This window comes from Cryptomeria japonica, chromosome 11, assembly GCF_030272615.1.
Source record: "Cryptomeria japonica chromosome 11, Sugi_1.0, whole genome shotgun sequence".
Classification (NCBI taxonomy): domain Eukaryota; kingdom Viridiplantae; phylum Streptophyta; class Pinopsida; order Cupressales; family Cupressaceae; genus Cryptomeria; species Cryptomeria japonica.
In genome coordinates this window covers 521020290-521034490 of record NC_081415.1, presented here as the reverse complement: position 1 = coordinate 521034490, position 14201 = coordinate 521020290, and the positions used below count along the sequence as shown (strand labels likewise).

Genomic DNA, 14201 nt, shown 5'->3' with positions numbered 1-14201 from the left:
TCCCATGTATCTTGTTGAAGTGGATCGTCAAGTCTTTGTCTTCGTGCAAGTGCTCTATCCAAACTTTTATGATTTATGTTAAAATCAACACAAGTTTGTCTCATTTGACGAGCCTTCCTCAATTGATGGCTTACTAAGGAGGTTGTAATCACTCTTTGAGCGGCTCTCCTATCTCTTTCTTTGGTATTCTTTCCAATAGAATTGAGAGCGTCAAATAGATTTTTTGCAATAATAGAATTTATCTCCATCTTCTTGTTCATACAAATCTTCAATTTGTTTAGCAATGGTCTCATCTTTATCATCTTTAGCAATTGAACAAAGAGTTGGCATTGCTCGGTCAATGTCTTATTGCTATAATTTTGGTTGAAAAGTTGTGTAGCCCACAACCGAACAGTTCTTGTTGACCTCTTTCCTTCAAGATTCACAATAATGTTCTCAGCGATTTCAAATAACCATTTTGGGGTTCTTGAAGGTCTTGGATTTGGAATTTGTCTTTCATCCATGAGAGGGTCTTCATTTCTAAAGTAATTAGGTGTTACATATGGTTCACTTGGTTGAGCAATTCCATCTTCAATGTTAAAGTTTTCCACATTTTCACCTCCTATGTCAAAATTTTCCACATGTTGAGCATTTTCATTATCACTTTCAACATTTTCAATATTTTCACTTTCAAAATCCACATTTTCATTTTCAATAACTTGTGGCACATTTTAAAATTCAATTTCCTCTTTAGTTGAAGTAACGTTAGCAATATTTAACATATCTTTTCTTCTCCTCCTATGACATTCTCTATCTCTTTCTCCATACACTTCAATTTGGTCATTTGAAAGTTTTCTTTTGCATTTAGACTTCCGACGACTACTACTCCCCATTTCCCTCCACACATATGCTCCTACCTAATTGAAAATGTAAGTTTTCACTTTAAGAATCTCCCAAAAGCACAAATTTGTCTCTACCTATCTGAAAAACCCGTGATCCTCGATAAAAAATAGAATATGCAGACTGTGGGCAGTTGGAATCCACAAAATAGCCCACAAGGATTTTTTTTATTTTTATTTTTGTACTAAAATCGGATATCCGATTTTAATATATAAATTTGTGGTCCCCAAAAATTTTCCCCTTGCTACCTTTTATTTACTAAACTGCCACATTAATGGCGATGGCAGAAATCCGATATTGGATTTTATTAGTCATATTTTAGAGAGAGAGATAGAGAGAGAGAGAGAGGGAGAGAGAGAGGGGAGAGGGTCCATTAGGTGTCATATGGTGTCCATAGGGGTCATATGGTGTCTTGGGAAACCATATGACCCCTAATGACACCATATTGGGTTGCTTTGGGTCATATTATGTCCTAAGGGGTCGTAAGACATAATATGACCCCTTAGGACACAATATGACCCAAAGCTACCCAATATGGTGTCATTAGGGGTCATATGGTGTCCTAAGAGGTCATAAGGGTTCATGGGACACCATATAATCCCTTAGGACACCATATGACCCCTATGGACATTATAGGACCCCTTAAGACACCAAATTGTGTCGTTAGGGGTCATATGGTGTCCTAAGAGGTCATATGGTGTCCCATGAACCCTTATGACCTCTTAGGACACCATATAACCCCTAATGACACCATATTGGGTCGCTTTGGGTCATATTGTGTCCTAGGACCACTTAGAACACCATATGACCCCTAACAACACAATTTGGTGTCTTAAGGGGTCCTATGGTGTCATTAGGTGTCATATGGTGTCCATAAGGGTCATACGGTGTCTTGGGACACCATATGACCCCTAGTGGCACCATATTGGGTTGCTTTGGATCATATTGTGTCCTACGACCCCTTAGGACACCATATGACCCCTAACGACATGATTTGGTGTCTTAAGGAGTCCTATGGTGTCATTAGGGGTTATATGGTGCCCATGGGGGTCATATGGTGTCTTGGAACACCATAGGACCCCTTAAGACACCAAATTGTGTTGTTAAAGGTCATATGGTATACTAAGGGGTTATATGGTGTCCCATGAACCCTTATGACCTCTTAGGACACCATATGACCCCTAATGACACCATATTGGGTTGCTTTGGGTCATATTGTGTCCTAAGGGGTCATATTGTATCTTACGGCCCCTTAGGACACAATATGACCCAAAGAGACCCAATATGGTGTCATTAGGGATCATATGGTGTTCCAAGACACCATATGACCCTTATGGACACCATATGACCCCTAATGACACCATAAGACCCCTTAAGATACCAAATCGTGTTGTTAGGTGTCATATGGTGTCCTAAGGGGTCGTAGGACACAATATGACCCCTTAGGACACAATATCACCCAAAGCAACCCAATATGGTGTCATTAGGGGTTATATGGTGCCTAAGAGGTCATAAGGGTTCATGGGACACCATATAACCCCTTAGGACACCATATGACCCCTAACAACACGATTTGGTGTCTTAAGGGGTCCTATGGTGTCCACAGGGGTGATATAGTGTCTTGGGACACCATACAACCCGTTATGCCACCATATTGGGTTGCTTTGGGTCATATTGTGTCCTAAGGGGTCATATGGTGTCCCACGACCCCTTAGGACACCATATGACCCCTTAAGACACCATATTTGGTTGTTATGGGTCATATTGTGTCATATGACCCCTTAGGACACCATATGACTCCTAATGACACCATATTGGGTCTCTTTGGGTCATATGGTGTCTTAGGACCCCCTAGGACAACATATGACCCATAACACATAATTTGGTGTCTTAAGGGGTCATATGGTGTCCTAGGACACCATATGATGCCTATGGACACCATATGACTCCTAATGACACCATATGGTGTCATAAGGGGTCGTATGTTGTCCTTAGGGGTCATATTGTGTCCCATGAACCCTTATGACCCCTTAAGATGCCATACGACCCGTTATGACACCATATTGGGTCGCTTTGGGTCCTATGGTGTCTTAATCTCTCTCTCTCCCCCTCTCCCCTAATCTCTCTCTCTCTCTCCCCTAATCTCTCTCTATCCCTCTACCCTAATCTCTCCATCTACCTCTCTCTCCCTTCCCCCTCCCAATCTCTCTCTCTATGTCTCTATCTCTCTCTCTCTGCCCTAATCTCTCCACTAATCTCTCTCTCTCTCTCTCTCTCTCTCTCTCTCTCTCTCTCTCTCTCTCTCTCTCTCTCTCTCTCTCTGTCCCCCCCTCCCTCCCTCTCTCTCTCTCCCTCTCCCCCCACTCCCCCCTCTCCCTCTCCCCCTAATATCATATACTAATTTATTTATAAATTAATATATTAATATATTAATAAACAAATCTAGTTAGAGAATTTACTGATTCAAATCGGATATCCGATTTTTGTAGTCAAATTTTAAATTTTCAAATTTCGGCTCAGGAATGCTTTGGTATTTGGCTTGGAAGTGACAAGCCTGGAAAGTCAACTGAAAAAACGTGTTTTTTAGTATTCCTTGATTTTCCAAACTTTACATTGGTGGCTAACGACTTTTTTGTAGCCAAATTGATAAAACAAAAAGGGTTTTTTAAGGATGTTCCCAGCTTTCCAACAATATAAGGCTTGTCCTATTTCGACTTTAATAAATAATTATTATTTATTTTCTAATTGAATTCTGACAATAGTCCTGATTGATATACTGATTGAAAAACACTCATAACTTTCAAACGGTATAACATTTTTTGAATCCGAAACATGCATCACATCCTATGCTTCGTCTACTATAGTGAAAAATTAAAAAAAAATTAAATTTCATAAGGTTTTGACCAAGTTAAGGTGGTCAGACGTAGGAGTTTCTGAATTTCTGAAAAGCTGTAGTAAAAAAATCATAAATAATTATTTACTTTATAAAAAAATTTAAAAAAATATGTGTCACATCGGGACATGAGTCTAATACTTATATTATAAATATTATAAAAAAATATTATGATTTGATTGTGATTAGGGTGGTTAGACATACGTGTACTTCTTTTTTTTTCCTGAAATTTTAGTACCACTGCATTGAAATTTGAAATTTTCATCAAATAGGATTTTTTTTTTCAAAAAACAACTAGTAGCTTAGAAACTAAATTAAATTTTCTATATATTCTCTTCTTACATATTTTAAAAATAATGTTCACAACTTATTCAAATTTTCATGTCAAGTTGCATAACTCTGATTTTGTGAAATTTCATTGCCACTTAAGGGCCTGTTTTGGCACACCATGATCCTGCACATACCCTCCTTTTCCATAATGGATTAGAATATTTCATGGACGAACCGTCATAAATACCTTATCTCCCACAGAAAATTGTTGATCCACATGATGGGCATCGATATCCTTCTTTTGTCTATCTTGTGTTGCCACCAAATTCTCTCAAATACAAGTCACCTACTGATCCATATCCTATAGCATCTTTGATCCTAAGAGAACTCTATCCTCTAAACAATCCTAACTGAAGGGTGTAAGACAAAATCAACCATACAAAGCCTGAAAAGGAGACATACCAATAGAACTATGATAAGCATTTTTATAAGAAAACTCCACCAAATATAGGTAGTCCTCTCATCGCGACTACCGATCCATAAGATACATCTGAAGCATATCATCAAGAACCTGATTAACCTTCTCAATCTATTTGTCTGTCTCTGGATGATATATTGAACTAAAGCTCAACTGAGCTCCCAAATCATGCTAAAGAGAAGTCCATAGTGGTGAAGTGAACACTTGATCTCGATCTGATATGATTCGATGAGAAATTACATGCAACCTCATGATATCCTTCATGAAAAATCAAGCCACTGTCATTGATGTGTAGGAAGATCGAATCGAAGAGAAGTGTGCCACCTTGGTCAACCTATCAACGGTGACCATGATAGCATCATGACAACGAGAAGACATCGACAAACTAACAATGAAGTCCATCGAAATGATATCCCATTTCCAATCCAGAATTAGGTTCGACTACAACAAACCTACAGGATGCTGATGCTCTGCCTTCACCTGCTGACACTTCAAACACAAAGACACAAAATATGCTATATCTCACCTCATACCAAACCAATGGTACAACTTTTGAAGATCTGTGTACATGTTCTTAACACCTGGACATGCCGAGTAAGGTGCACAATGTGCCTCTGTCAAGATCAAAACATGAAGTCCATCTAAAGATGGAACATAAATACATCCCAAATGATGAAGAAGACCACCTGACTCTAAAGAGTGACGTGTAAACCTCCCCTCTAGATCTCTCCTTGAAGCAATCTCTACGGTAACCTCCTGGTACCAAGCATCCGAAGGAGGTGCACCAAGAATTTGACTTGTAAAATCACATTGAGAGACATCACTAAAAACTCATGTCTCCTACGACTCAACGCATCTACCACAACATTCTCCTTCCCTTGAATGTACTTAACCTCAAAATCATATTTGAAAAAGAACTCCATCCATTGATGCTACCTAGCATTCAATTTTGACTGAGTGAAGATGTATTGCAAACTACGATGGTCACTATGTAACTCAAATGGATGCCCAAGAAGAAAATTTCTCCATCTCACCAAATCATGGACAACTACCACTAACTCGAAATCGTGAATGGGATAGTTCAACTTTTGATCCTTGAGTTTGCGAGACTCATAAGCAATCTTGTGACCATCCTGCATAAAAACTGCTCCCAATCTCTCGAAAGAAGCATCAGTAAATACAACAAAATCTCTTGTTGATCTGGTATTGCCAAAATAGGTGCACTAGTCAAATGCTCCTTAAGGATCTAAAAAGTTGTCTCACAACACTTTGACCAAGTAATAGGATGAGATATCCTCAAAAACCCCTAAAACAACCAATAATAATACCTTGCAAGGCCCATAAAATTGTGAACCTCGCCCACATTAGTAGGTGCTAGCGAATCCACAATCGCCTAAATCTGAGAGGGATCCACTGTGATACCTTCTCCTGGAATAACATGACCTAGATATTTAACCTCAATCTAGAAAAACTTAGACTTAGTCAAATTGGGATACAACTGATTCTCACGAAGATACTACAATACTTGCCTCATATGCTCCTCATGCTCCTTCCCAATCCTCTAATAAATTAATATGTCATCAAAGAATACAAGAACACTCCATTCATCAAACTCATGAAAACTAAGGGCGCATTAATAAGCCCAAAAGGAATCACTGTAAACTCACAGTGTCCATAATGAGTGCAAAAAGTTGTCCAATGAATATCTGCCTCATGTATCTGCAACTGATAATATCCTGACTTAAGATCTATCTTGGATAAGACCTTAGCATCTTTAATCTGATAAAAAAGATCATCAATCCTCGACAAAATATAATGATTCTTCATTGTCACCTTATTCAACTATCGTTAATCGATACACAAATGAAGAGATCCATCCTTCTTCTTAACAAACGAAAATGGTGCTCCCCATGGAGAATCACTAGGATAAATAAATCCCCTAGCTAACAAATCTTCCAACTACAACCACAACTCACTCAACTCCTGAGTAGTCATCTGATAAGGTGCCTTAGAAATTGGCTTTGCTTCAGGACTAGGTCTATATGAAAAATCAATGTCACACTTAGGTGGCACACCTGAAATCTCATTAGGAATCACATTCCAAAATTCCAGAAGAATAGGATGACGATGAAAGAGATCATCCCAACTCTCTCCCTCATCGAAGTCATTCATCGTGACTTCAAACAACTGACATCCCTACCACAAACACCACTTCAACTGCATAGCAAAAATCATGCAAAGAGAAATAAATCATTGCATACCCACAATCTCCAGTCTCTCACCACTATCAGCAAGACACTACACCCTCTTACGACAGCAATCCATCTTATCCTGATGTGCTTCAGGCCAATCCATACCCAACACAACACCATAGGACCCCAAAGAAAGAACACAAATATCCATACTAGTGGAACACACTCCTAAATCCAACATACACTCATGAACAAGAGAGTCCACTGCCACCTTGGAACCTATAGCTAACTCAACCTGCCACTTATCGACTTGCTTTGCTATCAAGAGTCTGCATCACTCTACTAAAGATGATAAATAAAAGAATTTGAAGTACCTGAATCAAACAACATCGAGCAAGAAATATCACCTATCTCACATGTGGTCTCGGCAACTGTACCCTAATGCTCAACCTGACAGTTATCAACCGTTGCAAAGGCTTGGTGAGATCTCCCTGCATCACCCACTGTAGGCTCTGAATTTTTTGGCCTGTGACCTGACATCTATGATGACCTCTGAGGGAAATGCACTACGATGTGACCATGCTAGCCACAAGTGAAACAACCTCCTCTACTGAAACCTTTGCTCATTAAAGGTGCACTAGACTGCTGGAAATTACCTCTATTAGAGTTCTATTGAGAACTCTGAGCTAGTAGAGTAACGTAAAAACGTTGAACATGTTACATACCATGATCCCTATCTACCTGAGATCTACCACCACGAATAAAGTCTTAACATTGAAAATTCTTCTTCTCTTGTAACTATCCTCCTTTTAATGATGAAGGATGACTCCTAGCAAATCCTGATGCCTATGATTGCATGCCTCTTACATTTAAACCTAAAGTTGGAGCACTACCAACCCGTACTCCTAGCTACCCACCTAAAGCCAAGGCTAAGTTCTCCTCAACCAATCATGCATTTTCTACGCCTACCTTCATAGCCTTGGGTTCAAAAACCAAAACTCCTCCACTGATACGGGCATTAAGGCCCCTAACAAAATGCTACACAAGAATGGCCTCATCATCCACTATCCCCACATATTGCTTAAGTTCAAAGAACTTATACTCATACTACTCAACTGTCATGGTCAACCGCTTCAGGTCATGAAACTCATCTGCCTTCCTCTGCCTCTAAAGAATTGATAAGAAACGAGCATGAAACCGCTTCAGGAACATCTCCTAAGATATTGACCCAATATCCAAATGAAGCTATAGCTCCTCCATATGACACCAAGTGGAATTAAATCACCTTCCCTGTTGGTAAAATGAAAGCAACACACTCGCTATGCAATCTCTCTACTAGAGTTGTTAGTATGGCAAAGTTACACCTAACCTTGCATGTGTATGATATACTAGAGGCTAACCGCTCATGGAAAGCCTCCTCTTTTTATTAGTCATGGCTGCAATGTTATAAGTCGTGCATGCCCTTCTCATGACTACAGGGATCCTAGTTCCTCTCGCATCAATTAAATCCAAGTTGTTAATCATTTTTGTCCAAAAAATGTGAGTTTAGTTTACTGGTATAATTTTTAATTATAACTCATCTGCCCCCTTTTCCCAACCAATTGTGTCATCCCATTGGCTAATTGTGTTTTTTTAGTTTACCCTTTTTACATGGGATTTTTATCGAACATGCCTTATTTTTTACCCTCCTCCTATTATTGCTTGCATTTTTTTTCTCTATTGCATTGTCTTTTGTGTCAGTTGTGCAATACAATATGTAGCCTAAATGGTATGATATCTCTTATCTTGTATCTTTAAGAAATAATGCATCCTCTTCATTGCTTTGAAGGACATCAAATATAATCAAAATGATATTTTTGAGTTAATATAAAAAATAAGACCCTAAACTCTCACTTGATCAATCTAGAAAAATTATCTTATTTTTAATTTTAAAAAAAAGTTAATATAAATATCTTAAATATATCTATTAGTACTTTAAAAAAATAATTTCTTTGAATAAATTAATTAATTATATACACTAATTATTATGATATGTATAAAGGGATTTATTTTATCCCTTCACTAACACACTAGTGAGATAAAGTTTATTAGAAATATCATACCTTATTCGGATATTGATGCCGATTGAAGATATTAACAAGTTTAAAAGAATGAAAACATGTTATAAATTTAAATTTTAGCAAATTTTAATTTTAACAATATTAAATTGTTGTGTTTTATTTATGGATTTTGATTGTGTGTTTTAATTTGCATCAATGTTTGGGATCACACTCTATGATCCATCATTAAAATGTGTGTTTTAGATTTTTCTACTCTTTGACTCTCTAACATCCTAATGATGGACCACAAGTGTGATCCAAAATGTTGATGCAAATAAAAACATAGAATCAAAATTATGAAACACTATACAACAACATTATGAATTATGAAAAACTGATATTGCTAGGGGAAGCATATGAGTAGCCGTTATAGCTAGCTTCGTGCACCCACAAATTCTAAACAATACATCGGATTTTGATGATTTTCTTTTGTTGCATCCTCATACAACTTAACTACTTATAGCTATTGTTGGGTAGTAACGATGCACACCGTGGGATCCATTATGCTCGAAGTGCCAAAACGTACTCTTTTCAAAGTGTCGCTTGATAGCTGTTTAAAGATGCCCTAATAACCATGCACTTAAAATCGCCAATACTCATGCACAAATGTCGAATAGTTGTGTGCTATGGGTAGCAATGAAAGTGAACAAATGGATCAATTAGAGTCCAAAAAAGCTAAAAAATGAGCGACTAATGATATATGTGAAATTCATTAATGAACTTTTAATTATTTATTTTTTGATTTTTTTTAAATTAGTAATTGAAAAATTGAATGTGCAAAGAGTGAATGTTTATTGAAACATGAACACCCTAATATTTAAATTTAAAATTTATTAGATTATCAAGCTATCAATTTGGCCAGGCAGGAAATGAAAGGCACTTCATTAACCTGACCACTTGTCCTAGGAATCAGTGGTACAATTCCAACATAATTGACAGTAAGTCGGATGTCAGCTATTATGTCATTCCATTTATCCATACCATGTTTATGTTCAATGTATCCAAAACCTGCACAACGATTCTCTCATTTTATCTCAACAGATCACAGGGAGGAGTAAGAAATTATCAACCATGGGAGTGGCGACGGTGGAAATCAGCGTAGCTCTGAAATTCGAGGAAAGTTTTATTCAAAGCGAAGAGCATCGTCCCAAGAGATTCTCTGCTTCCCTAGACGATACAAGCAAAATATTCAACTGGACTAGTCAAGGAGTTCAAGGAGTTAAGTATCCTGCTATTGTTTAAACTCTTCTTATTGTCTTCACTTGAACTCTTTAATTGACTTATATCTAGTGGTTTGCGCTAGTTTTAGATTATTGCATGTAGCTTTCTCAAAAGAAATTATTAAATATTTATTTCATTAAAATATTCTATTTTCAATTATAAGTTTTCATTATTTGTTCAATAATCATAGATTTTTTTTGTTTCTCATTGTTTTCTTTCACAATTTGTAGAATACAACATATTTTTCAATTCTATATATTTACATGATTGTTACGTAACATATTTATTACTATTTTATCACAATTATATGATGGTTTCAATATAAAAGGTATGGGTCCAACAACATATTCAACTACACGTGATTATGATATTTCAAATAAAAATAATTAGCTATCTTTGTACATTTTATAAATTAATAAATTCATCAAACTACAAATATGCACCTAGTTTCTAGTTATAAGATAGAATCTTATCAATGCATATTTTCTTAGCTCAATTACTTTACACATGTTTTATTTACAATAATTTGAAGATGTCATTTGCCATTACATTCTAATGCCACTTTAGAATATTTATTAATACATGTTCCTAGTGATAAATGGCACAATAGTTTTTCCATTAGCATTGATTCATGATTAATTGATATGGGAGTACTTTTCCTTCATCATATCTCATTGGAATTTTATTATCTAGGACAATAACTCTAGCTCTAAACACCAAACTTCAAATTTGTGTCACTTTCCTTTCTATATTTGATTATCAAGGATCCAACTTTGCAATTGGGCACCACCACATAATAGATGGCATTTTAAAGAGAAATAGTTTCAATTCAAATGAGGAAAGTGTTTTTCTACTAGGAGGAGATCTTATATGCAATCATGGAAATCTTATGAAAACTATGCTTGTTGAGAATTTATTAGTCTTGACAATGTATACGGATTTAATTAGGGCTTTGGAAAAGTATTTTGAGTTGGGTAAATTCATAGTCCTAGGTTTAGATGGGGAAATTGATTGCATCGATATTAAATGGCTCTCCTTTATACTTCTAACAATAGGGTTTGAGTTCAAAGGACTAGCTTCAATCTACATAGTGAAACCACTAGATCAATTAATCAAGGAGAAGTTTATTATTTGTAAATATCTTTTTCTTAAGGTTTGTGGGTCTTCATATCATCTTAAGGCTTCTAGTCCCGAACTATCATCATCATTGCAAAAATGCTTGAACATGAAAAAAGTGATTCAAAAGCCATCAAGTTTCTGCAAAGAGGGTTGTATTGGTAAAATTAGAGAATAGGTCATATGGGCTAGACATGTTCAATGTATTACTTTAGTGTTTCTAGTATCTTTGATATGATTTTCATGATAATGTTTTTTGGTTGGTCATTATATTAGACTTATGAACTTTTGTAATATGTAGCATCTATATATCTATTTACTCAAAAAAAATGTTTATAGATTAGTAAAATATACAAAGCATTTTCTTTCCAACTTGACTTGAATATGCATAGATGGATAGGATGGGCCATGAATAGTGATGTCAAATATGAATATGCTCTAATCATGTTGATTGAAAATATTAACAAGTTTAGAAGAACGGAAACATATTATAAACTAAAAATTTAGCAATATTTAAATTCAAAATGTAATAGATTATCAAGCAATCAATTTGACCACGCCATGAAATGAAAGACTTAATTAACCTAATAGCTTGTCCTAGGAATCAGTAGTGCAATTCCAAAGCAATCGACAATTTCTCAGATGTCAGCTATTACGTCATTCCATTTATCCATACAATGTCTATGTTCAATAGACAAGATAAAGTTGATTTGAAATATCACAGTACAGGGAGATTGGTGCTGATTGAAAATATTAATAAGTTGAGAAGAACCGAAACATGCTATAAATTAAAGTTTTAGCAATATTTAAATTTAAAATATATCAGATTGACAAGCTATGAATTTGGCCACGGCACGACAATTGCTCAGATGTCAGCTATTACGTCATAACCCAATTCTATGTCTACATTCAATGCATCCGAAACCTTGCACAACAATTCTCTCTTTCTATCTCAGCCAATATAAAGCAAAGCGCCACAGTTTGAAGCAAGAAATTATTAACCATGGGAGTGGTGAGGGCGGAAAACAGCGCAGCTCTGAAGTTCGAGGAGAGTTTTATCCAGAGCGAAGAGCATCGTCCCAACCGATTCCCCGTTTCCCCAGACGATATAAATGTGAAAATCCCTGTTATAGACCTGGAAAAGAGCTGTGCAGAGGATGTGGAAAAGGCGTGCAGAGAGTGGGGTTTCTTCCACCTCGTCAACCATGGCTTTCCTGATCATCTTCTCCACCGCCTCAAATCCGCTGCAGCAGATTTCTTCTCGTTGCCTCTCGAAGAAAAGAGACGAGTATCCAGGGATGCTCGAAACCCATATGGCTACTTTGATTCGGAGCTTACGAAAAATGTGAGGGATTGGAAGGAGGTGTTCGACTTTGCGCTGTGGGAGGATATTCAGTTGCCCACATCTGTTGATCCGCATGACACTCATTCCGAGACCTTCACAAACCGCTGGCCGGATGGCCACCCAGATTTCAGGTTTTCCATTTTTAACGACTGCTTAGATGCTTTTAGCTGTACTGTTTATGTTTTCATTAAGTATGAAATTTATATAGTTAATAATTGAATACCAATATATGTAGCTCTCAACTTCATAACTCTCTATTTGATTTTTGTTTTCTGAAAAACTTTTACAGAGAAGCTTGCCTGGCCTATATAGCGGCTGCGAGGGAGTTGTCATTTAGGTTGCTACAGTTAATATCACGGAGCCTTGGCTTACCGGAAAACCGGCTGAATGAATACTTCAAAGATGATCTAAGCACTGTGCGGCTGAATAGTTACCCCGAGTGCCCGGCCCCTGAGCTTACACTGGGCTTGGGCAGGCACAAAGATGGCGGCGCCGTCACCCTTCTTTACCAAGATGACGTTGGTGGATTGCAGGTCAAACGCAAAGACAATGGTCAATGGCTCCCTGCTCAACCCCTGCCCAACTCCTTTGTTGTCAATGTTGGAGATTGCATTCAGGTAATTGTTTCAACTCATTGATTGAAACTTAGGCCCTGATTTCAACTCATTGATTGTATATTCAACATGAAGATTGATATCCCTTCATCCAAACCTGTAACATGCTTGAAGAATTTGCAGGGCATTTATGGAACTGTAAAGCAAGATTCAGCGCTAAATTAGATTTGTTGAATGGCATGGCAGGTGTGGAGCAATGGCAGGTACGAGAGCGTAGAGCACAGAGTGGTGGTTAATGATAGTCGAAGACGTCTTTCCATTCCGTTTTTCCTTAGACCTTCCCACTATGTGATGATGAAACCTCTTGAAGAGTTGGTGAGTGAAGAGAATCCTCCCAAGTATAGGGAATTCAACTGGGGAAAGTTTTTTAGGAGAAGGCTGGATGGCAATTTTAAAAATTTGGGAGTTGAGAATCAACAAATATATCATTTTGGAATCTGACTGCTGTGATGTGAGATTAGTAAATGGGATTGCCTAGTGCTGAAGAGTATTAAAAGTTTCTTAGACATAAGCTGCTACTAAAGAAGAAATTCTTTAATCTACATAGAATGTAAATATTATAAAAATAAAAATTCTACATGTATGAGAAATAATGCATACCTACAATACGTTTGTAAAGGAATATATTGGTTTCTTGTTTATTTATAAATAATATTTTAGGCAAATAACTGACAGCTTGACAATTAGTAATAATTGAATATGGGAAATGTTTATAGAAAATATAAATGTGTTTACTATATAACTGAAAAAGATTTTTAAACTAACATAGATCTGAATTTGATTTATTCTGGAATTTTGAATAGTAGTTAATGAATTGGTGATATGTATAAGTTCATCTGAATATTTGTTGTAATTATGCATAATTGAAATTTACTTTTAAGAACCTTGATTACAATCTTGTCATGTGCCTATAAACTTGACCTATATAATTTGTTATTTTTTATTTTTATTTAGAATTAATTTTATTAGTTTCTATCCGGAACTATAGTGAAGGCTGCAGTTCTTAAAGAGTGAATAATTTACATATTTTTTTTCCATTAAAAGTTTAACCATGCAAATAAATTATTTTTTATCCATAATAATATAAGAAACAT

General features: G+C 36.5%; 1 protein-coding gene across 1 annotated transcript; it reads left to right on the top strand.

Moving 5' to 3' along the window:
* The first annotated feature begins 12118 nt into the window (after positions 1-12118).
* Positions 12119-13753, top strand: LOC131070504 (1-aminocyclopropane-1-carboxylate oxidase 5). The gene is made up of 3 exons (XM_058006071.2): positions 12119-12624; positions 12783-13110; positions 13294-13753. Exons 1-3 carry the CDS (start codon positions 12152-12154, stop codon positions 13546-13548), a joined length of 1056 nt encoding a protein of 351 aa, XP_057862054.1. The 5' UTR covers positions 12119-12151; the 3' UTR covers positions 13549-13753.
* The last annotated feature ends 448 nt before the right edge of the window (positions 13754-14201 follow it).

Bases quoted from the DNA above. Each gene is read 5' to 3' on its own strand.
- LOC131070504 (XM_058006071.2), top strand. From the start codon at position 12,152: ATGGGAGTGGTGAGGGCGGAAAACAGCGCAGCTCTGAAGTTCGAGGAG. The intron at 12,625-12,782 runs GTTTTCCATTTT...AAACTTTTACAG, and splicing joins GATGGCCACCCAGATTTCAG to AGAAGCTTGCCTGGCCTATA. The intron at 13,111-13,293 runs GTAATTGTTTCA...ATGGCATGGCAG, and splicing joins ATGTTGGAGATTGCATTCAG to GTGTGGAGCAATGGCAGGTA.